At 44.4% G+C, this 24,568-nt stretch overlaps 1 protein-coding gene and 1 long non-coding RNA gene across 30 annotated transcripts in view; both read left to right on the plus strand.

Moving 5' to 3' along the window:
- The first annotated feature begins 276 nt into the window (after window positions 1-276).
- LOC127297482 (uncharacterized) lies at window positions 277-4,399 on the plus strand. Of its 9 annotated transcripts, none has more exons than XR_011756378.1 (7): window positions 278-898; window positions 1,262-1,427; window positions 1,550-1,658; window positions 1,736-1,819; window positions 1,914-2,012; window positions 2,511-4,013; window positions 4,094-4,399. It is a non-coding gene; the product is annotated as an uncharacterized lncRNA (long non-coding RNA). The 9 variants fall into 9 exon arrangements; XR_011756377.1 differs by having other exon boundaries at window positions 1,736-1,814; XR_011756389.1 differs by lacking the exon at window positions 1,736-1,819 and having other exon boundaries at window positions 2,511-2,561; window positions 2,837-4,013.
- A 4,998-nt stretch (window positions 4,400-9,397) lies between these two features.
- Window positions 9,398-24,568, plus strand: part of LOC127297438 (protein OPAQUE1) — a 63,953-nt gene continuing 48,782 nt past the window's right edge. For 4 of the 21 annotated variants that reach the window (XR_007849173.2, XR_007849175.2, XM_071828723.1 and 1 more), the window contains exons 1-12: window positions 9,402-9,802; window positions 9,889-10,032; window positions 10,387-10,532; window positions 10,607-10,763; window positions 12,982-13,040; window positions 13,165-13,321; window positions 14,023-14,172; window positions 14,272-14,408; window positions 15,075-15,221; window positions 15,292-15,393; window positions 22,194-22,251; window positions 22,399-22,500. Coding sequence is in view for 16 of the 21 variants with exons in the window: in XM_071828723.1 (XP_071684824.1) it covers window positions 9,680-9,802; window positions 9,889-10,032; window positions 10,387-10,532; window positions 10,607-10,763; window positions 12,982-13,040; window positions 13,165-13,321; window positions 14,023-14,172; window positions 14,272-14,408; window positions 15,075-15,221; window positions 15,292-15,393; window positions 22,194-22,251; window positions 22,399-22,500 (1,482 nt within the window). In the remaining 5 variants the exon portion in view is untranslated. Of the gene's footprint in view, window positions 9,803-9,888; window positions 10,033-10,386; window positions 10,533-10,606; window positions 10,764-12,981; window positions 13,041-13,164; window positions 13,322-14,022; window positions 14,173-14,271; window positions 14,409-15,074; window positions 15,222-15,291; window positions 15,394-22,193; window positions 22,252-22,398; window positions 22,501-24,568 lie in introns of those variants that run through there. The other 17 variants (XM_071828718.1, XM_071828730.1, XM_071828732.1 and 14 more) reach the window with 9 other exon arrangements.

Raw genomic sequence — 24,568 nt, forward strand, 5'->3', positions numbered from 1 at the left:
CCAATCGCAACGCAACCGTCGCACGGGAGACGCACTCGTAAGGCGCTTCCCTGTATTATACACTATATAAAAGACAATCAATTTAGTGTCATCTAAGATATCTGGGTACTGTTGATGTGCTAATTATCCTTTCTTTCGTCCATTGATTGGGGACACGTACTTGCCTTTCCTGTACAGATTTACTCCATCTATTGTTTCTATATTTTTCTTTTGACCGGAGGGTTACCGGCTACCGGTTCATACACATCCCTTCATATATCCTCTTTTTTATTATTTTCTAGCATGTTCTTGATCTAAGCGGCAGTCAAAGTGGTGGATACCCTACCAGCTCCTCGATTGGGCATCTTCTCGCTCCCAACTCCTCTCAGACAATTTTCTGTATCGAACCCCCACTTCACCGGCCTCACTGTGGGAGCTCCTCCCTAGCCGAGATCCCGCGCGAGGAGGCGGAGGATGAATCAGCAAGGCTTAGTACTAGGAGGCTGCGAGCGCGACAGCGACCGACGCGACTAGGGTTGCCCCGAGAGTCACACATACTAGCAGAAGGACGTTGCGGCCGTGCGGAATCGGTGGAGCAGACCCACTGTGTGCCGCGCTGGGAGCATCAGCGTGCGGTGAGTTCAGGGCTGGCCAGACCACCTACTCCTCCCAGTCTTCTAATGCGTGTTTAGCTGTTCGTCGGCAAGGTCGGCGAGGGACACAGGGGATCCGGTGCAGGCCGACTGACGCCCGTCAATCCTGAACGGCGTTGTTCGTCGCGCCGTTGGGCTCGGACAGGAGGCGGTGCGGCGGCCGGTTCGAGTGGGCACGCTCTGGATCGGCAGCAGCATGAGCTGCTACGCTGTGAGGGCTGAGGAATCCTCCAGCCGCAGCCAGCCCTGGGGAGGACGGAGAACAGGTAAGTGCCCACGGCTGACCATTCTTCTCTTGCCCTGATTTATTTCTAGGTTCAATCTATTCCTTCAGCTAGGTCAATATTTGGCGAGGATGGATTTCTGGAGCACTTGATGTTGCCCGGAGAAATTCTGATTGTTGTTAAAGATCACTCTGATTGGCTTGCTCATGTCAGCCAGGCAACAAGATCACCTCACTTTAAATCTTCTCTCGGCGCCATAGCATTAGTTATTTTCCGGTTTTGTTGTACCAGGGTGTTAAAGGAAGTGCTAACTGATAAATTTTCCAACATATTTTTGTATTGTATACTCTACAGTCTTACTTTCAGTCAGCTTCCATTTTGCTGATATGCATTTTGTATCTTTAGGAATAACCATCGACAGTAAGGAATGAATTGTTCAGGTTGCCACATTGAGATTGTGCCTGGACTACATGATGTCAGGCCGTGAGCTTTCCTGCCTGGTTCAGAAAAGGTGTTTTCGTGAAGACCAGGATATATTCCAAGATTTCTGAAATGTGCAGCGTATTATGAGGCATATTTTCTGTTTCTTAATTTCCTATTCATGTGCTCCAGATCTGCATATTTGGCTGTAGTGTTTTTTTCGGATTGCTAAAATGGTTGATGTTCCATCTGGTTTGCTGTTGTTTCTTGCAGTTTGGGCATGGGCTCAACGAGGAGAAGAATCATAGGGAGGTGATTTGGACGAGTGAGGCGACCATGAAAGGAAAGATGGTTTTGATGCACACTGCCTATTTGGTGAAATGCAAGTACTTGGGATCTCTTTATTTTCTGTTTCTCCTTAACTTCCTATGCAATTTATTTATCGTGTTGAATGTATAGAGTTTGGAGAGTAGGTATATGCAAGGGGGAGCTGGCAGGTGTTAGTTTGGAGAGTGGGTATATGCAAGCTATCCTGCCAGTTAGGTTCTGGATTTAGTAATTGCTTACATACGTTATCAGTTCTGCTAGCATGGTTGTTTGTTCCCAGCATTCAAGCATCTGTACTTTGCACTTGCAGGTGAAATCTTGGAAAAATATATTATCTGCATGGCAGGCATGCCATAGCATGGAGGCAAGCAATGATACCATGTGTAGGTGCTTGCAAAGCAGCCCTGAAGTAAGTCATATGTTCGTACTATTCTTGGATTTATGTTGTTCTGCATATACGATTAGGTATTATCAATGCTTGCAAAAAAAAATTAGGTTTTGACGGATTTTGACTGCAAGGTTGCTTCTTAGCTGGCTCGCATCTTATGGCTACTGCTGATTTCGTAAAACCAAGTACTTGCCCTCTGAAAATTGTCTTCCCGTGGCAGCTTGCTGACTATAGTTTTCGAGAAGGCAAAAAATCTCTACCTTTACCTCCCACAGTTAATTTACTTCCTATTCTGGTAGGAAACTCTTTTTAACTGCAAACATGATTTCAAAATCGTACTGATACATTAAAAGATTCCAGCATCTTGCGCATCAAATCTATAGTGACAACTGAAACCAGACTAAGTCCAGATACTAATTATTGTTGACCCTTTGACCGCATCCTTCTCTACATTGTGCCTACTTATCATGTTCTAGGTTTTTTTTCAAAGAGCATGACTCAGCGATACTTCACATGCAGATACTAAAATTCAGATCGGAGGTTGAGATCACTTGCCAATATAATGATCAGGTATAGTGCCTTCAAACATCTTTGATTTCCTTTGGATTGACATTTTTTTCCTTTAACTATAGATGTCAATAATGAGGTACTATACAATGTTAGTTACACTTATTTTTCTATTGTATCTTCGATGCGAAAATTAGCATAATCATATTTATGTTTAGTGCATGGCGCATCTCTTCGTAGAATCGAGCAATGACATATGTCAAATTGTTAAAGTTCTAGCGCTTAGTTTCTATAGATGTTCGTGTCAACAATTTTGTTGTCGTTTTCATTCAAGCAAGATAGATTAGCCCGCGGCCGAAGTTCAAGACAAAAGTGCAAAGAGGTCACACACATGGGAGTAAAGTGGATAAATACTAAGGTATCTTTAGCGATGATCAAAACCAGTGTTTCTTTACATGTCTTCCATAAATTATGGAAATGAGTTGTACATATTGTTAATAAGTTACATAGATTTGTTTGTAGTGAACTGTTCCATAATTAGTTAGTTAATTTAGTGCCGAGGAATTGTCAAAGGTGCAGAAATTTGCATCGGGAGGGTCTCCATTGTGTTGATGAATCACACAAGTGGGGTTGCTTTTGAAAACACATTCAGTTTTCATTCAGGTAACATTCAGTTCCCATTCATGTAAATTGTGTTCTTTTACTACAATTTCTGGAAAAAAAAACCCTACATCATCAGCTCTACGTACATACACACAAAGCTCGGTATTAAATCTACATGCACCCAGCGAGTAGATTTATGATCTCCACCAAGTATAATTATGACTTTAGTTGGTACGCAATATGTTTATATTTGTATATACACGCAATTTGTCGAAAATCTCATAACATCTCAGATAAATTATGGAGAGCTATGAATGACTGCAGCTAAGAGTATTATATTCAAATATTCTTAGAACGCCTTATCGAATAACAACAGACATATCTAGCTTCAGAATAAACCGAGTGATGCAACTACTTTTTTTTGTTATTTTCAGAACATTAGTTTGATTCTGTATGAAAGCATTGGGCTCCAAGAAACACTGTGGGAGCCTGCTAATATGTTTTTGTACATGTATATTAATTATTAGTTTGGAGCCAAACATGTTCTCCGGGGTTTGATGGAGTTTTAATAGCTCTAATAAGATAGGAAGCTCCTCGAAAGCAAAAGTACACTGCACTTTTACTTCTTTTCTGCACTTATGCAATATTTTCTCACTGAGCACAGAAAATATTGGTACCCTTCCTATTTATTATTTAGTGTTGTAGACTACAAACCAATACATGCTAGAATGTGTGATGAATTTAGACAATGGTTTGGAAATTTCTTTCGCACCACGACCTGAAACTAAACACTTAGCAACAATGTTATTGATTCTAACAGATTTCACTGCCCAGGAAGATGCAAAAAGGCCAAGGATTACGATTTTGTTAAATATTTAGGTGGATAAATCTCCCCGTTTAAGTGTTGATATGGTAACTTCCAGTTTCCATTGTGTTTACCTACTTCTGTTAAGGGCACATACTGAACTCTGACCACATAGTGCTAATTGCAGGACCAACATGGTATTCAGGCGCTTAACTCAAAGAGAAATTGAAATCTCGAATCGCGTAGTGCACTTAGTTTACATAGAAGAGGCACATGGCCAGTGTTCAGTTTTGTGTACAGTTCTAAGGAGTGGCCTAGAATTTATCTTCTCTGAATGTCTGCTATGTGCTGTTTATTCTGCTGCGTATCTGTGATAGACATATGTATACATAATTAGTTTTCCTGTTACCTGCTTTTATGCTTTTTTCCAGCTCCATTGAAAGTAAATGTGATGGCATGCTTATTGTAGAGCTCAGATGAACGAACTGTCTCTCACGGTTATGGTCTCTCAGTTCTCAACCTATCTACAATAGTAAAGTTGGCTGTCCAAATTTGCTTAGAAACTCTAAATAGTAAAAATGTGGTAGACAAGATACACAGGGATCCCAATGCGGTAGACAAGATACACAGGGTTCCCCATCTATGTTATTTTTAGCTACCAGTTACGATACTAATGAATACTATTCTTTAACTGGTTTCACCCTCTAACCTTTTCACTTCGATTTCTTTAGCAGGATGATTTCCATTCAAATTTAAGCAATCGCTAAAACGAATCATCCTCAAGAGGTTGTAGTTTCCTGCTGCACGCTCTCACTAATGCCGCAGTTCCAGCAACAGTCGGCATACAGAGCTGCCCCAACGCCATCTTCCAACCCAGAACGGCACCTGCAAGATGAACCACCACGAGCTAGCTGCGAAGAGTCATTTCCCAGCAACGGCGCCGGCTTTTTAAAGAAAAAACCAGCTAAGAGGATGCTGCCCAGCAACCCTGTAGCTGACCACCGCCACAACCGTCCTACTCCTACACCTCCAGCACAAGGAATTCTCATCGTTTTCCTTTTGCTGGAGTACCCAATTTTTCTTTCTCTTTTTTTCATCCCGTTTTCACCTCTTCTTTTGCAATGTTACTAGAGTTAAACTACCCACGTGTGATCCGCATCTGCTGCCGCGGCCTATCTAGATGACCCTCACACATGCTGCCAAGCTAATCTATCGATAAAGCCGCCTACTAAGATAAAACAGCAGCCCACAAAGCTAATCCATCATAGGAAATCAATACAACTATATAAAGAGGCCGCCACATCCCAAACCGGGAAATGACTAATAGGAGAAACCCCAAAGTAGAAAGCTTACAGATAAGGCACCAAACAAATGACAACGATATAATAATTAAAATACAACAACCGTGCAACACTACAAGCTTAAGAACATACAACCAAAGCAAAAGTCACAACAAAGGTAAAACAAGACTACACCTCACAGACTCTATATGCTTAGCTTGTTCGGGAATATGAGGATGTCTAATCCTGAATAACCAAATGAGGAGTGGGCTGGTTTGAAAAGTTTTCATAGTAGGTTCTTAATGTGGGTAATGTAGCATCTCCCCATAGATACACGAGAAGATGTCCACTTACTCTTTATTATTTTGATTCTTACATAGCGATAGTTTAGCCACAACACTCCACAAACTATTAAAAGTGGCTAACTAATCTCTACTACTTATAAAGGCAGGAAGTGCTGTTGGAAAATCAAATCTCCATCGTCCATTATTATCAATTGAACGCTTGGTGTTCGTTTGTTCTCCCCTCCCTCCCGCGAAAATCACGCTCCCTTCGACCTCCGGCCGCATGCACAGATCGCCTAGCCATTGCATCTCCGCTACTGTCAGATTTACTCCCAAATATCCATCTCGCTCCCACACCCACGCGCCTCCAGGCCCCAAACCCTAGCCGCACGCAGCCGCCTCCTATGCTCGCACCGACGCGCCTCGGGCAAATACGACGGAAGGAATCGAGGGGCCAAGAGAACGTGCCACGCTCCACCGCAGTTCCTGACTTCCCTCTGCCGATGACTAATCAGGATGCCGTCGGCCTCTGCTCAACAGCCACAGTACATGAGGAAGGCGGCCAAATACGCAGAGAAGGTGACGCCGGCCGGCGCCACTGCTTCTTCTCACGGCTTACCCTGGTGGCTTCATTGATCCCCGCCCTCTTCTCCACCTCCTCCTCCAGCTAGGGATGATTTCTGCATCAGATGTGTGAATCGGTTGGCAGACCATGTGTACGCCCTCTTCAATTGACGTTCTCTGATATTTCAGCAGTTTCTGTACCATGTGTGCATTTAGTGTTGTTTTTTTTCCTGAATTTTCGTGTGTTCAGATCAGTGCAGAAACACCAGAATATATAGTTATGTTGAATACCAAAGCTCCTCTCCTCCTATCTTTATTTCTATAGTCATTCTAAACTGTACAAGGGCAGAGAACTACTCTGTATCCAAACAACAATTTGGAAGTTAAGGAAATACTGTGCTCTATAGTCGTTTTATTGGTGCTTTAACATACAAGAGTATTTGATTAACAGGGAGAATCTTAAATTGCTCCCAAACAGATCCTAATACGCTACTCTTACGCTCAATCACGCCGTCCTCTCCCTGTAGCTTTCTGAGGCACAACACGCCAACGTTGTGCATATAGTGGATTGTTAAGAATATGCTGTTAATTCTAGGATGCCATTGTCAGTGAGGATGATGTCAAGAATGAAGGATGCATATTCACCGGTTCCCTGCAATATGCTTTATCAATCAGGGTATATCCATTATTTTAATCAGTTCTCGATAAATTGGTTTAATCAGTATTTGATCAATATGTACAGGAGTGTGAGTATCAGTTGTTTGGTTGAAGTTTGGGCGTAAACTTGTTTTCGGTTGGATTGTTTGTATTTTGAGAGGCCTACAACATGTTGTGGTGGCTTCAGCGGTCTAAGCATCGGCAGGGCTGCTCAACTGCATCAGTTTCAATGGGGCGTAAGGATTATCTTCAACGTCACACTTCTAATAAGAGGATGTTCTTAGGATTATCTAATTATCTTGCTCTTTATTCTTAGCGAAATTCTGTTAGAGCTATAAGAAAAAGAGGATCAGTACGTGGCAACCTCCAGTCGAGAGAATCAGCAATTGGGCTTTATTCCCATGCTCACGAGTTATTGAGTGAATGTCAAAGCAGACTGAAGGCAAGAATATCTGTATGCTTCAGTGATTCAGTCAAAGCATCCCATCGAGCAGTTCACAATTGAAGGGCATTCACAAGTAAGCTAAATCTTATGCTCCTTTTTGTTCATGTGAGATGCACATTGTTCATATTTTATCTAGCCTTAATCTCTTACTATGATTTTGTTTTGTCAAAAGTACCCGTAAACTGCGATTACTGTAACATTTTTTTTCTCATGTTCCCATGCACGGTGAAAACATCCTCTGAGGAAATACAAATAACCATCAAGCAGTTCACTAAACTATGTAATTACCTAGGGACATTGAACTAACTGAAATATCTGAAGTGGCGTGTTAACAGCGTACTGATTAGTGAATGATAAAATTATATGTTGCTTTGCGTTCTGATTCTGACAAAAAAAAATTGTTGTGTTTACTATTTCCGGGACCTACAAGGAATAAATATGAGCGCTCATTTTCTTCTCGCACTCAATCATATATTTCATCGACATCTACTCCATTGAACATCACCGTATTTTTTGTCCTTGGTGAGTTTATTATTTCCTGTAGATCTCCTGAGTAAATTTGAGTTTTTAATTCATTCCACATGATCATATGTTTCATTTGCATGTACCCTGTTAAATAATATCATGTTTCTTCTCCATATTGACTACTAAAGCTCTTGCTTGGTTAAAAATTCTTTGTAGGATTGACCGGGCCTGAGGAAGCTGATTGTTGCCTGAGCCTATAATTGGATGCCACCACCTGGGCTTTGTGAAAATGTCCCTCTCGGAGCTAAGTTTCTTAATCGTACACTTTTTCTGCAACTAATGTTGTTACTTAGACAGTCAATTGGGAGGGGCAAGATGATGTTACAAGCTCTGAACTCTGAGCATGTGCTGATGTGTATTTATTCCCAATGTTTTGATGTGTCCGGTAAAAAGTACTCAAACGGACCAGGAGTAACAAGTCAATACCCTGCTTGTAGAAAATGATTTATTGATCAGTTGCTACATATATATTAGCCCAGACTATACATCTGTATGCATTGGAAAACATTTGTACTAACTCCCAGAAAGGGCCAACTCTTTCACAGGAGGTAAATGTCTGTAAACATTTACTATATTTGGTGAACACTTGTTGAATTATAGGCTGGTACTAATGACCACACATGTTGGAAATAAATATATATGATGTGTTCCGTACTTGCAATTTTAACAATATTTCTTATACATTTCCATGAGCAGATTTTTTGTAATTTGAGTAAGTAAATGTCTCTATACACGCATCACTCTTTTTTTTTTTGGAAGAACGGCATAGCCACAGATTTTGTATGTTCATTTATAGTACACCAGCAAATCGACTCGGATGACTTGATGACTGTGACCATATTCAGCAATCGGCCTGGTTTAGTGATAATTGTTTTATCCATGACAGGGTTGCATGGTTGCAGTTTGAACTTAGTAGCATCTTAAAAGTCAGAGCTTTATACTAGCATAACACTCTAATATGTATCTACTGTGTTGTAAATAGTTTACAACTTATTAGTTATAATGTAGTTGGTCCTTTGGTAGATTTTTTTTTTTTTGAAAAGAGGGCAAAAGATTGGCCCTATTCCATTAATTAAGAAAGGAGTGTGACCAAATTACAACAAGCATAACCATATTAAAAAACAAACTTTACTCTCCCAGAATCAAGTTACCCATGTGCTTGGCGCCTTCTAGGACCCAAAATTTAGCCTCTTGTTTGATCTTTTGAAAGATTAGTAAAGGTGGTGCTTGCTTGTTCTTCAATACCCGAGCATTTGTTTCATTTCAAAGCTCCCAAGAAACTAGAAAAGTGACGGAGGCCAAATCATGTGATAGAAATTGGGCTTGAGCAATAGTTTGCTGAACATTACAATGAGGGAAGGCAAGTGTTGGAGCAAGGGTGGCATCCATCAGGATGAGAGGGAAGAGAGTTGGAAGATGACAAACATGATGAGGAATGTGAACATAGTGGCTGGTGTAATAGTCTTTTTTGTACTAATGAATAACAAGTGTGGTCTGGTGTATCTATCTAGGATGCCAAACTGAGTATCAAAATACAATAAATGACATTTAAAAAATATATTATGAATGATTTTATAGTTTATAAGTATTTACTTGTTGCAATATGTATTTGTTGAGACGTGCGTGCACGTGCACACTTACTAGTTACGCCAGTAGGCTAAATATATTGCCAGTACATCTTTCTCACTACTACCTACTATAACATCATAGATCAATTTTACGTAATCATTTAGCCTGACCATTACCTCAATAAATATAGCACTACAGGCACGGCGTGGCGCCGCACCAATGCCTCCTAGTCATTTCCCATGATTAAAAGAGAACTCGTCACGATTCCAGCGGCCGGTCTGGCAGCCTGACACGAGGCGTCTGAACGCAACCCCCGCCATTTCCGTTCTTCACCCCCCTCCTCCTCCTCTCAATCCCCCTCCGAATGACCAATTCCACAGCTCCAGATCCCCTACATTTCGCATTAGCACCACCACCACGACGGCGACCGCTGGTTCCTCGCCGTCGCAATGATTTTCTGTCCCGGCACCGCCGTGTGGGTGGAACACCCGGAACTCGCCTGGGCTGAGGCCGAGGTCGTGTCCCTCTCATCCCCGTCCTTCATCATGGTCGTTCTATCTAGCGGCGTCAAGGTAATCGAGCGCCCCAAATTTCTTTTGCCAACCGCTAGGTGCAGTGTTTATTGAATTGCCTGACCGTATGGTGGTGGTCTGGTCAGGCCGTGGTCGATGGGAGGAAGGTGCTGCCTAGGAACACGGAGGCCGACCTCGGGGGCGTCGACGATATGACCAAGCTGGTCTATCTCCACGAGCCTGGGGTGCTCTGCAATCTTGCGCGACGGTACACACTCAATGAGATCTATGTGAGTGTTGTCCTCTTTCTGCTCTCTCTTCAGCACTTGCGTTCTAGCTGTCTTAGATAAGTTACTCTTTTGTTCTATCACGTGGCTAACTCATGTGGGTGGGTGGAGATCATGCTTAGTTCAGAAACCGCAATGCTATCTGCTGTGATGTAGCAATTAGCATGCACGTAGCAATAATCTGCAGCCGTTGTGTGATACTTAATACTGAAGGTAGATGCTCCTGGTCAGTAGGTCCGTTATGCACATGACAAGCAAATCTTCTCTCAGTTGCTTGATCATTAGCTGATCTGATGTTTTATGTTTTTTACCTGCTAATTGGATACCTGTCCTGATGACTCTACTGGTATTTGGTAGACATACACAGGACATATCTTAATCGCAGTAAATCCCTTCGCCAAGCTGCCTCATCTCTATGATATGCATATGATGGAGCAATACAAAGGTGTGCAGTTTGGCGAGTTAAGTCCACATGTTTTTGCAATTGCTGATGCATCATACAGGTATAATACAACAGAAACCTGCTTTCATCCTTTCAAATATGGATTATGGAATAACACTGTTTATTCTCTTGTAGAGCTATGGTCAGCGAGGGCCACAGCCAGTCCATATTAGTCAGTGGAGAAAGTGGCGCTGGAAAAACAGAAACCACCAAGCTTATTATGCGATATCTTACTTTTGTTGGGGGGCGTGCAACCGGTGATATCCGTTCTGTGGAGCAACAAGTTTTAGAAGTAAGTTTTCAATTTCCCATGGGGGACAATTACCAGGATTGTGGAAGGTGGGGGGATTGGGAACCAAACTCTGCCTAGTCCATGAAAATAAGACAGAAACCATCTGTTTCTTTCGATAACCTGGGTAGTTCTTTGGGCTGATTTTGGAACAGTGCTTTCTTGTACAGCACATACAGAATACCTACATGAGTTCATGTTATTGGTTAAGATTTGCAAAAATGGCAGTTCAAACTTCAAGCAAAATCGTACCAACAACCACCAGGCTTTGCAGCCCATGATATTTTTTTCGATAAAGGGAATATATTAATATCGAGAGATACCAATTACACCCAGCCTCTGCAACAACGCACCACCCTAATGGCACTACGTATGCACACAGCCAAAAAAAGGAAAAGAAAACTAAGAAACAAAAGTCCCGCTACAGCATCACGGATCTAACAACGGCAATACATCCACCACCATGACAACACCTGAATTGCAGACTCTCCAAAAAACGACGCCTCCAAGAAGGGAACAGTGCTCCAACACCGTCGTCGCCCGATCAAAGATCTTCGGTTTTCACCCTGAAGATAGTCCCCACTCTCAAAACAATGCCTCCACCAAGGTCACTGCCAGGCACAACCAGTTAAGGCCAGACCTTGGGTTTTCACCCTGAATGGTAGGACTCTGCGCTTCACATGTGTTGTCGCCCCCACTTTCATACCGCTGCTGTGAAGCCCGGACGCCAAGCAAGCCCCTCAACAGCGCGGAGACTTGAACCTCCCTTAGCTAGTCCTCCCCTCCGGCCTTCATGAAATTCTCTTCTTCCGACTTTCATCATGGATCCATAGTCACTTGATGTCAACACAGAAAAAGAGCTTCGCGCCGCTCCCTCCAGAACCAAACGGTCGGAATAAACGCATGGGTGCGCACGACCGAATACCTCCGATCCAGCAAACACCAGGCAAAGCACTGGAACTCAACCCTCCGGCCAGATCACGAGTCCAGGCCTCCGGTAGGTCCTCCTCTTCACGCAAGAGAGGCCCTAGGACCGCCGCCTTTATTCAGGCCGGACCCCCACGTCGGCGACCATCCCGGGCTGGCCAACCCAACCCTCCACCGGCGACACCATCGCCGGCTTCCAAGCACCTCCATCTCACCGCCGGATGGCGATGATAGATCAAAAATCCACCACCACCAACCGCAGGCCGACCCTCTCCGGCGAAGAAAAGGCCACCTCCTCCGTCAAACCCAAGGCTGTTGCCCTGGGCGCCCTCGTGTCGCGGAAGATGCCCGAGATCGCCTCCACGCCCCAACGAGAGGCGGGGGTGGATGGCATGGAGCGGACCGAGGGTCTGGCCGCCGCCCACCACCAACCCATGTCGGAGTGCTGCGGGAAGCCGACGAGAAGAGGGAGACCGCAGCGCCGCCCATCCCACCCGCGCCGACCGGTCCACCAGGGGACAACCGACGGGAGGAGGGCCGCCGCCGCCGTCGCCCATCCCACGCGCGTCTGCTCCGCCAAGCATCGAGGAGGTGGGGATGCAGCCCATGATATGTTTATCCGAGTATGTGACTACTTTAGGACTTCCTACCAGAGCAGAAACCATGAGCTTCTGACCAAGCTACAGTTTTGCACCATTAGTGCTTTCTTCTTTGATTGCCAAAACTAGCTGCTGAACTAACAAAGCCTTTTGGTTGAAAACCCTGATGTTATGTCTTTCCGTATTTATGCAGTAAACATGCTGGAAGAGTTGAAACCCTTCTGCTCAGTTTGGGCTCCCATTTTCTTGATTGTAGCCACCATGTTCCCAGAAAAGAAAAAGAAAAAATTCTAGCCACCATCAAATGAAACTAAATTGAGGCCCTAGGTGCATGCCTGCAGACCTCTCCAACACAAATCGTTCTGTCCAGATTAACACAACTATTTAGAGATGCAATCCAAGTGAAGAACTTTCACACCGCTGGGCACCACAGCTTCCAGATAAAGTAGAGGAGATTGAGCATTTTCAAGATTTAAACTTTGGTTTATATCTTAGAAACACAATACACCTATTTCAATGGAGGAAGGATGAAAGGGTGTTTGGTGATGAGGGAATGCCTAACGGGGTAGGCCCCGTGCGGCAGTATATATACGGAGTATAGGAGGGAAATATATAGGGAACTCCCTCCGTTAGAGGGATACAATATGATCTTACAGTCTTACATGTACTAATTTTTTGTCGTCGTTTTCATGCAGTCAAATCCATTGTTGGAGGCCTTTGGTAATGCACGAACGGTGAGAAATGATAACTCCAGGTGAATTTTGTTTTATAATTTGTGTATTAATTGATTTATCTGTTATCAAAAGGACAAACACAGGTACCTCCGCTTTTCTTGTCTATGTCTTGTGCATTACGTTTTTATGTTTATTTCATTGCAGTCGCTTTGGGAAATTTGTTGAGATTCAGTTTGACAAATCAGGTAGAATATCAGGGGCTGCAGTTCGAACTTATCTCCTGGAGAGGTCTCGCGTTGTACAAATATCTAAATCTGAAAGGAATTACCACTGTTTTTACCAACTTTGTGCATCTGAGCAGGTTCGTTTGTATGCTTAAAGTAGTATTTTCATGTCTCAGACTTATACCCCTGGTCCTGTAATTCGAAGCTGCAGAAAATAAATCTAGAAATCCATAGCAGTCTTGAGTTCTTTCTATTTACCACATGGTCAGAATTGTCCATAGCAGTCTTGTTGCATTGACCATAATGTTTCGAACTTATCTCCTGGGGAATGATAAGTAATAGGAATTAATAGAGCACTCAAACAGCAAACAAAGAGTATTTGAGTAACACTGTGAATGTTGAATCATCGAAGAACTACCTCAGTGTTTTGATTTTAATCTTGGCACCACCTTTCACCTCCCATTGTGGATTCTTTCTTAAATATACGGAACATCTTTCGATATTTAAAGACCAGCGAAGTTCTGTAAACAAAACAGTGATAAGCTGATTATCTGGTAGTCTAATATTCACGTAAATCCTCACATGAACTCCGACTAGCAAAACTTTAGAATAATGATACAAGTATAGATTTTGACAAACAAGTCATGTGCTTGCTAATCAATACAAAGACATTATTCAAGGAACATTCAACAAATCATGGATACAACGAAATAGCATCATCTCTATGATTGCCTCTAGGGAATATTTCTAACATCGTCTTCACTTTATATTGCACCATGCCACATTGAGAGTTACTTTGTTAATGATTGATGAATTTACGTTTTTCTTTCATCACCAGGTTGCAGGTAAATACAAGCTTGCTCACCCTAAGAACTTTAACTACTTAAATCAAAGCCATACATATGAGTTGCAGGGGGTCAGCGATGCAGACGAATATTTGAAAACACGGAGAGCAATGGATATTGTTGGTATATGTTTTGCAGATCAGGTTAATCCTAATCTCATTCCTTCCCCAGACAAAACAGCTATTTAATTACTCTTCTATTGATAAATGCCATGGAATAAAAAAGCTTTCCTGCACTCCCAGGAAGCCATATTCCGAACTGTAGCTGCCATCCTTCATCTAGGAAATATTGATTTTTCTCCTGGGAAAGAGTTTGATTCATCTGCTGTCAAGGATGCAAAGTCTAAATTCCATCTTCATATGGCTTCTGATTTGCTCATGTGGGTAATCTTTCTCTGTTTTTCAGTCTTATGAACCTCCTACTTCTGTCTATCGGAAAATTACATGTCTGAACAAGTTACCTTATGCAAAATATGCTGCTCTGCACAGTAGGAAGGGGTGCTAATGATATAAGGTCAACTTGAATGATAGTATTTTTCTTTCTTCTTTATTTTGTTTCCCAGGTTATATAAACCATCTATAAACTGTTAGAAGGTGTTCCTGATCCTGCACTAGAACTTATATTCTCCTATAGTGCAATTGCCCGGAGTCCCAGATCCAAAGGAATTTGACCCCCTAGTTTATGCACTCAGATAAAAGACAGCTTTCTGTAGTGGGCTTAATTTGTTTGTTTTGGCCCATTACTTAATGAAGAAACTCGATGTTCTTGTGCTTCATATTGTCGATGCTATAAGGGCTTAACACATCATTCGTTTTGCTTGTACTTGTAGATACATTAGTTTGTGTTATGCATTGCATTTAATTTCATCGTGCTCATCAACCAGGGCTTTTCCATATGTGAATGCTCATATGCCTATAGCTTTAACAACTTGATTTTATTACTTTATACGCATCACGTACATATTTATCCAGAATTAAATATGGCTAAAACATGTGTTTTTCTTACACACCACTGCATACACCAATTCTTGTTTCGTTGCTTGCAGGGTTGATGGAAGCCTTTTGCTTTCAACACTATGCTATCGCACGATCAAAACTCCTGAAGGAAACATAATTAAGGCAGTCGACAGCTCTGCAGCTGTAGTCGGTCGTGATACTTTGGCGAAGACTGTTTATGCTCGATTATTTGATTGGTAGGACCATCTCTATATGTGACCTTTTTTATATTTTTTTAATGTCGTTCTTATACCATGGTCATTGCAGGCTTGTCGACAACATTAATAAGTCCATTGGGCAGGACATGGAGTCGAGGGCACAAATTGGGGTATTGGACATCTATGGTTTTGAGAGCTTCACATACAACAGGTCAGATGTTTACTCCTTTCATGCAAGCTGGCATGCAAAAGTCCATTTATGTTTCATCATCATCATCAAAATCTTTTTTCTAAACAAGTTGGGTAGGCTAGATATTAAACCCAACATAAACCTAAGGAAACCAAAACAACGAGAGAGAGAAAAGTAACCCGCAAAAAGAAGTAAACTAAGATTCTAGCACATGGATCGCCAATTTCCATGCAGTCCTATCAAGGACACTCCAATTCCTCAAGTCTCTTTTTACTGCACCTGTTCATGTCAACCTTGGTCTTCCTCTGTCTCTCCTAGTGAAAGGATTGTATGCCGCACGTAGAGGGGGGGGGGGGGGGGGGGGGTGAATAGGTGCTACCCAATTTTTAGTTCTTTTTCAATTAAGGCGGTGGTTCCTTCACAAGGTTGGGGCGAGCTCCACAACACAAGGAGGCTCTCAACAACCTATGGAGCTAGCACAACACCAAGCTAGCCTCCATAGGTGCACTTTCTCCAAGATCCCACCATAGGAACCCTAACTCCAAGATCCACTAAGAACTAGCAAGAATATGTGAAATCTCTCTTGGTAGAACTATAGATCGGGGCCTCCTCCACCACTGCTCAAAATTTGGGCAAGATTGGTTGGATGGTTGGGGAGATCCTCAAGGTTTAAGCTCAGCAACAATGGAGGAGAGAGCGAGAAGAGATGAAATCGTGTTGGGGAAGAAGGGCCCTTTAAATAGGTCCTCCTGAATCCAACCGTTATCTCCAGTTTTTGCCTAAGCGGTACTACCGCTTTAGGAAGCGGTACTACCGCTCTGGATTCGAAATCCCCACAGAACTTATCCACGTGGACACATAGCGGTACTACCGCTCGCGGTACCGCTCGAGGTACCGCAATGGGCTCCAAACCTTACTGGATCACAAGCGGTACCGCAGCGGTACCGAAGCGGTACTGCCGTAACTCTAGTTACGGTACTTAAGCGGTACCTTAGGCGGTACTACCGCTCTCAAGCGGGGTACTACCGCTCAAGGTACCGTAGAGGTACCGTAACTTGTTTTGTGGGTCAATTCCAGCGCAGAACTCCAGAGCGGTACCGTGGGGCGGTACCAGTAGGGTTAGCGGTACTACCGCTACTGGTACCGGTAGTACCGGCCTGACAAAAACTACTTTCTCCTCTTTTCCTCTCCAACCATGTCACCTCGCGATACACACACAAAACCAGAAAACCTATAAACTACGCTTCAGTCCTCCGATCTTGACGTGTCCAGCGAGGTCACCGTGCAGTTGCAAATCTAACAAGGATACTCATAGCACACGGTGAGATTGTTCAAGTGTTGTCATCAAACACACAAAACCCGGGGTTTAAACTTTGCTCTTTCAGTATGAACTTTGAGGGAGTGAGAAACCTGAGCTTGGGGAAGAAGGGGGGGGGGGGTATTTATACCCCCCACCAAATCGAGCTGTTGCAGAAACTAGGGCCGGAAATTCCGGTGTAAGTTGGTGTCGGAATTTCCAGGGGAGGGGGGGGGGGGGGGGGGGGTATACTGAGAGCCCGAACCTTAAGTCCTTAGCCGAATTTTGGGGAATTTCCGGCCTGTAAATTCTTGTTTTCTTCCTTTCTTCTCCCTTTTCAGCAAATGATTCTTCCCTTTTAATTCTTCTCATTCCAAACACAATATAGATCATATCTGCACACTAAGCCACATTAGATTATCACCCATGTTGTCATCAAACACATAAAACCATAATTATTGAGATGTTCTTTCACCTAGTATTTTCCATACTCTTCCAGTGTTAACAAGTGCTTCTTGAGGTCTGTGTTGGATATGACCAAACCACCTTAGTCGGTGCTGGACTAGCTTCTCGTTGATTAATGCCGCCCCTAGCCTATCACGTATTACCTCGTTCCCAATCCGGTCATTTCTTGTATGGCCACACATCCACCGTGGCATTAGCATCTCCACAACCCTTATTTGTTGGTTTTGTTTTATTTTAGTGGGCCAACATTCTTCTCCATATAGCATGACCGGTCTAATGCCGTCCTATAAAACTTACCTTTTTAGCTTTCGTGTAACCTTCTTGTCACATAGGATGCAAGATGCTTGTCGCCACTTCATCCATCCTGCCTTGATCCTCTGGCAAACATCCTCATTGATATCATCATTGCTTTGCAGTAGTGATCCCAAGTATCGGAAGGTCTTCTCTTAGGCACTATTTGTCGTTCTAAACTAGCATCTCTGTCTTGGAAACCAACACCACCAAAGTCGCATCGCATGTAGTAGGTCTTGGTCCTACTAAGTCGAAACCCGTTTGATTCCAAAGTCCGCCTCTAGCTCTAAGTGCATCTCAAACCGATGTACACACATTTAGAGGAGTAAACCCCCGGAGAAAACTTAGAGGAGTAAAAGTACTCCTCTAACCGAAAGTGGTTTCTAATGAAGTAGAAAACTTAAAGGAGCAAATGTGGTGATTAGTGCAAAATTTGATCAAATTTGACCGAGTTATGATTGATTCAAACCGAATTTGAAACCTACTATTTCATTCAGATTAATTTGTACATATTACACCTAAACCTAACCTAATCCTCATCCCAGTCGAAGGAGGAGTCAATGTCGATGTTGATCACCGTCGTTGATGGCCCCGCATCGACGATGTCCTCCTTTACCATGTTGGCCTTTCACTTCGCCTCGGCGAATGCCTCCAGCCGCTGCCACTCCTCCTCTACGAGCTTCGGGTTGTGTTGTGGGTATACTTCATGGGTGTACCATCGACAGTGCCTAGATCCGGCAAGCCCGGGTGGCCCATAGACGGTGATGTGGCATGTGGCCCATCGGGCGGCCCAGTTGCTGTTGATCATGAAGGATGAAGTCCAGCCCAGGATAGGGAAGCCGGATCCCAACCGACCTTCGGAGGAAGTCGGATCCAAGAAGGCCCATGAGGAACCCGGATCCAGTACGACGTAGATGGAAGGCGGATCCTTGACGTACACGGCAAGACATTGTACCGTAGTTAGATAACCTGTAATCCAGCCAGGACTCTCCATGTAAACCCTAGATCCGTGCGCCTTTATAAGCCGGATCCCGGGAGCCCTAGAGGCACAACCACAACTCATTGTAACAACGCGAAAGCGCCCAGATAATTCCAGACAAGCAGCAGTAGGCCCTGTCCTTGAGCAGGTGTTCCGAAGCTGGGTAAATCGCGTACCACCGTCCCGAGTGCTCTCCGCCCTATGGCCCCTACTTCTTCTCCCCTCCATGAGGATCCCTCCTCTGGAGTACCGCCGAATAGGCGACGAAAGTTGGCGCCCACCGTGGGGCCAACGGCGTCTGGAGGCTGGAACCGGGAGGGTTCCGCCATGGGAAGCTACGACGACACCATCGCTGTGGGGCGCGTCCTTTACGCCGGAAACCTTCCGATATCCCTCCGGACGAGTGCTGAATTTCGGCTAAAACAAACCCCGTCAAGCTCTCCATCGTCCCAGTCGGCGGCATACACATCTTCATCGGCGAAACCGTCGATTCCGACGGAAACGCTCTGGTAAGTAACGCTGACGCGACCGCCACTGAGCAGGACGCAGTCGCAAAGATCCGATCTGAGATGCAGGAGCTTCCCAAGGGAGATTCCGCCTTAAATCTGGAAAAAAAAAGCCCACCCAATCCGCCCCTGAGCAGGAAGCAAAGGTGGAAGACCGATGCAGATCCACCTGGGTTTCCCAGGTGTTAGAAAAGCAAAGGTGTCACTTCGTGCATTACCTCGCACATACCGCTGGAACCGCTCCTCCTCCGGAAGACGCGGGACCCAGGCAGGTTGATGATGCCTGAACCGACGACGCCCCGGAATAGCACGAAGCTGCCAGAGATAGCAGCGCACCGGATCAGGAAGATGATGCCGGAGAAGAATCAATCTTGGGCAACCTCAGCCCAGTCTCCGATGACGCCTCCTCTATGGGTACAAAAGAGTACAACCGCGTCACAAAGGAGTTGGAGGACAAGGAGGCAGCGGAGGCGGAATCTGCCCCGCCCAAGCAGGTCCTCGCAACTTTGGCGGCGTTGGATCAGCGAGAATCCGAAGATGAGCATACTCACTCCGATCCACAGCCATCCCATGCAGGATCTCCGCTCTCGCGGGAACGTCCGCATAAGGAAGTCCTGTCCCCAGAAGAACTGGTGGAGCAGGCAGGCATGGATGCAATCGCACACTCGGATATCCTCAACAAACCCATAACTCCCGAAGACGCAGTAAATGCAGTAGCTCTAGAAGCCAAAAGACAGGAGATGCTGGCCACAGGCAAAAAAATCGCATCCACCGCAGCAGCAATGCTAGACGAGAGGAAGGAAGCCGCGGACTTCGTGGATAATTTTCTCCAGCGAGAACGTCTGGTGGATGAGTCACTGGCAAAAGTAAAGCAACTACGGAAGCATTGGGAAGACAAGATCACCGAGGCTCAGCAGGAGGCTGATAGAATCAGGCGAGAAGCTGTAGCTCCCCGCAAGATCACCTTCGCAACTCCCACCGAGCAACAGCCGTTCGCCACTCCAAAGGATAACATGAAGAAGGCTGCGGAGATCTTGAAAAAGAAGGATGAGGAGATTGATATCGACTACGTCCGTACGCTCGTTGCTTCAGCAATGAAGCAGCAAAGCAAGGCAGATACTTCGCGCAGGTTGGAATCCAACCCGGAACATTGCATCTCTACCGCGCAGAAGGACGCCTACGACAATCGCCATCGCGATGATGAATCACGGACCGGATCCTCGGAACGCAGAAGAAAAACTAGAGAACACCCAAATCCAATCCCTGTGCCATCAAAGACACCTCCGTCAGATCCAAAAAAGGGAAAGGATGCGAAGTACACTGGTAAGGACAAGTACCGTAATCCCTCACCTCCGCCTAACGGATACCCGCGTCCTCCGCCTCCTCGCCGCCGTAGTCCAGCGGGAAACACCAGACCCCATGGGCCTGGTGGAATCAATATCCGCGACAACGTACCACCCCCAAGGAACAGGTACAGGGAGCGAACGCCGGAACTTCGCCGGAGCCAGATCAATGATCGTGAGCCTAAGCCCAGGAGGAGTCGGAACGAAGAACGCGACCCGGAGCCTCGCAGAAGCCGGAACGGCGAAGGCAGCCAGCACCAAGGTGAAGGCAGCCATCGAAGCCGGAGTCAGCATCGCGAAGGGCTGGGAGAATCAGAAGGCGGAAGCAAAAGGTCGCATCGGCCCCCTCGCAGGTCTTCCTCACCACCACCTAGCGGTGGAGGCGGAGGTGGAGGCGGAGGCGGAGGCCGGAGATCTCGCTCACGCTCAAAATCCCCCGCAACGGCTCGCGTGATGCTGGGTAAATCGCGTACCACCGTCCCGAGTGCTCTCCGCCCTATGATCCCTACTTCTTCTCCCCTCCATGAGGATCCCTCCTCTGGAGTACCGTCGAATAGGCAACGACAAGTTGAGGCCAGTGAGCACTGCCGCCATCACCTTGTCGACGCGCTCTGCCTCAGGGCGCTCGCGGGCTTCCCGGTCATCTCCGCGACTGAAGCCCCACACTCCTTCTGACGCAAGCCGCGGTAGTCGGTGTGGCCGGCACCGGCAGGTCGAGGGTGTTGGCAGAACGGTCGGGCTGCCACCGGCGCCTCGGTGGCGCCAATCTGAGAGGGGAATGGTGGCGGGAACGGGACCGACGCGGGGCTTCCGCGGGGGGCTGCAGCGGAGGCGAGTGCTGGGTATGCGCGGTGGAGATGGCCGGCGAGATGATCCTACCATCTAGGGGTGTGGGGGTGGCTGTGGTGGCAGCTGGGGGCGTCGGTGGTCGCCGGAGGTGGAGGAGAGGATGAGACAGTGTGAACGCTTAAGGGGGGGGGGGGGGGAGGAATCTTTTACTCATCCGAGTGGTGGAGGAGTTAAAATAGGAGTCGGCGACCGCGATGAGCAAAATATTTACTCTGCTAAACATTTTTGTACTCTGGTTCGGTAGTGGTTAGAGGAGTAAAACGACATCTTTTACTCCTCTAACCGGTTTTTATACATCGGTTAGAGGTGCCCTAACATCCTATTTATGCTTGGGTTCATCCCGCAGCACCACATCACCAGCAAAAAGCATACACCGAGGAATATCTACTTGTATATTTATGCTTGCTTGTCACAAATCAGAGTAGACAAAATTTGAGGTTTATGCTGGTGTTCATTCTTGTAGGAGCTGTAAGATTCGATATAATTCATACTGCAATAATATATGCATTGCCAGCTATTAATATTTAATTAATATCAAGTAGTTCCAACTTCCAACCGCCACCAGGGTTACCAGAACACCAGTGCACAACTAAAACAATACAAGCAATATAATGGAAGTGCTGAGATATCATTGCACCATTTAACAAGTTCTTTATTATAAATATACGTAGCTGTAACCATTATGGTATGAAGCTGGTTTCTTGTCGTGAGCTTTGGTTCACAACCGCTATAATAGTCCAAATACTGGGGATAGGGCACTCACTTATCAATCTGCACTGGTGATGTGGAGCATCTGAGGCTTAGTTTAACTCTGCTATTTCATTTGATTTGCAGCGAGGTGCATGGCCTCCTTTTTAGGGAACACTGACTTGTCCCTTAAAATAACATCTCTTTCCTAGCCGTAAAATGCAAGGCACACACAGATTAGAGTGGAATGTAATAATGTAGTTCAGTACAATTTTTTAGAACTTATACTACCTGCATCCTGCTTCCCATTGTGAGTTTATAACTCTATTGCCAATGTTGATACTTTCTCTTTATTTAATCTAATTTATCTTTGTGGGATCTACGATGACCTTTCCTTCTGCTAGCTTTGAGCAGTTGTGTATCAATTTTGCCAATGAAAAGCTCCAACAGCATTTTAACAAGGTATGTTCTTACTTTTGGTCTCTCTCTCTCTCTCTCTCTCTCTCTCTCTCTCTCTCTCTCTCTCTCCCTCCCTCTCTCTCTCTCTCCCTCTCCCTCTCCCCCCTCCCTCTCTAGCACACATTTGATCTATTTTCTCTCCCAACACAGCATGTTTTCAAGATGGAGCAGGAGGAATACAAAACTGAAGAAATCAGCTGGAGCTACATTGAATTTGTTGATAACCAAGATATATTGGATCTCATTGAAAAGGTAAAGAACTTCAAAGACTTTTCAAATTTATAAACTTACCTCTGAATAATGGTTCTGCAAAACTTTCTTTTCTTAACCAGCGTGGTATCTTTATCTTTACCTAATCTATACCTACCTAGCAACATGCCTGCGTGTTGCTGCGAAAACATGTAAAATATTAAGTTCAAAAAAAGAAAACATGCTCTTACTTTGCAACGGAGAGAAAAATCTGTGTTTGCCAAGTGTGTATATACTTGCACTTTTCTAAAAATAGAATACATAGAGCTTTTGGTCAAAGCCAAAATATTTAAAATTTGACAAATTATAAAGAAAAATGTATCAACATTTATAGTCTCAAACCAATATTGTTATAACCATCTTAAAGTACACTTTCATAATGTGTTTGTTTGATATTGTAGATGTTTATGTTAACTTTAATTTTTTTGACTTTGACTAAAAGCTACTCCCTCCGTTCTCTTTTATAATATATTTTAGCTCTTTTATAGACTTACTTACTTTAGTTTGTGTCAAGTCTACTTTTAGTGTGTAGATTCACTTATTTTGGTTTATATCTAGTTCACTTGAATATATCTAAAGTGTCTTATATATGTATTAAACAGAGAAATTATATGCATCCTATTTTTAAAAAGGAGGACGTACTCAATGTTTTCTTAGCCGAGGTGTAAACATAATTCCACGCTTGGCGCGGCGCCAATGATACGTGGGTAACATGAAAAATGTATTAATAGATAGATTGATGGCTTGCCACAAGTATGCCCATACATCTATATATCATGTTTGCTTTTACACCATCTTTATGTCCTGTTACGTCTTGCCGTACATGATTACAACCGGTTCTAGATCAAGTCAGATTCTAGTTCAGCCAGAGGAACTTTTCATACGACCAGAACAACGTCATGATGATGTGTCACGTAGAAATACATATGCTATACCTGAACTCTGGCATGCAACATCAGCTTAGGACATCTCCAACGGGGTGACGCATATCAGACGCTCAAAGTGGTCGCGTGCGTCAGTTTGCGTTGCCCCGCGAACAGAAAAATTGTTGGTTTTGACCACGCGTCCGTTTGCGCCTTGGGTGCCCCCAACGGGCCGACACATTTGGCCCGTGGACATGAATATGGATGTTCAAACAGCAAACAGGTTCAAAGTACTCACAGAGCCCAGGTGCACCGGCGCAGAAGCCATGTTCTGCGTCGTCTGGTCAGTAGCACATTTGTGTGAGAATAATTGAGTCCATTGCAATGTTAATGCAAATCAAAGCGGCAACTTTTTGAAGGAGCTCTCCATGTGGTCATATAAAAAAATTGGCTTTTTCGGTTGACCAAGCTACAAGGAGAGAAGTTGCGGAGAGAACAAGACAAGGACAAATAAAAAATAGAGTTATACCAATTTTGAATCGAGTATTCTATGTGGTAACTGCTACACGAAATGTCGGGCTCGACCTGCTTACACACGGGCATATTTTTCTACGAAAAGGAGGAAACAAAGAAATATTTTTTGGTGTATGAGTCCTGACAAGAAAATTGGAATTTCAAGTAATTAAATTAATCATAGCTGAAAAATATTTAATGAAAAACAACCGTACCAACGCTCGGTCTTCTCCCAGTGCAATGCACAAGCAATTTTGCTAGTATATATATATAGTATAATAAAGAGAATAAGGTTTCTCTCCTTTTTCGTGTAACTTCAAAAATTTCCTAACTTTCAGTGAAAATTACAGCTGATGCCACCACTTAAGTCACAAAATGGTTCACTTCATTTATTTCCTTCGATCCCTTCGTTTCTTATGTTTCCCGATCGGTAGGTGTGGGCTTGTCCTCGCTCGCACCATCATGGGCCTAGCTGCGCAGCTGGGCCAGCGGATCTCTTGAGCTAGCGTAAACAAGACGTAACAGGACAAAAGATGCCTTCCATTAATCCTTTATATAGTGGGCAAGACTTGATCAACAAGACGGTAAATCTATTCAAACTCTAATGTGATATCTAAACTAGTTGAGTGCCCGTGCGTTGCCACGGCTCCTTAAATTTTTTAAATATGTGCGAACATGTACAAAATAAATAGCCA

This window comes from Lolium perenne, chromosome 1 (genome assembly GCF_019359855.2).
Source record: "Lolium perenne isolate Kyuss_39 chromosome 1, Kyuss_2.0, whole genome shotgun sequence".
Lineage (NCBI taxonomy): Eukaryota > Viridiplantae > Streptophyta > Magnoliopsida > Poales > Poaceae > Lolium > Lolium perenne.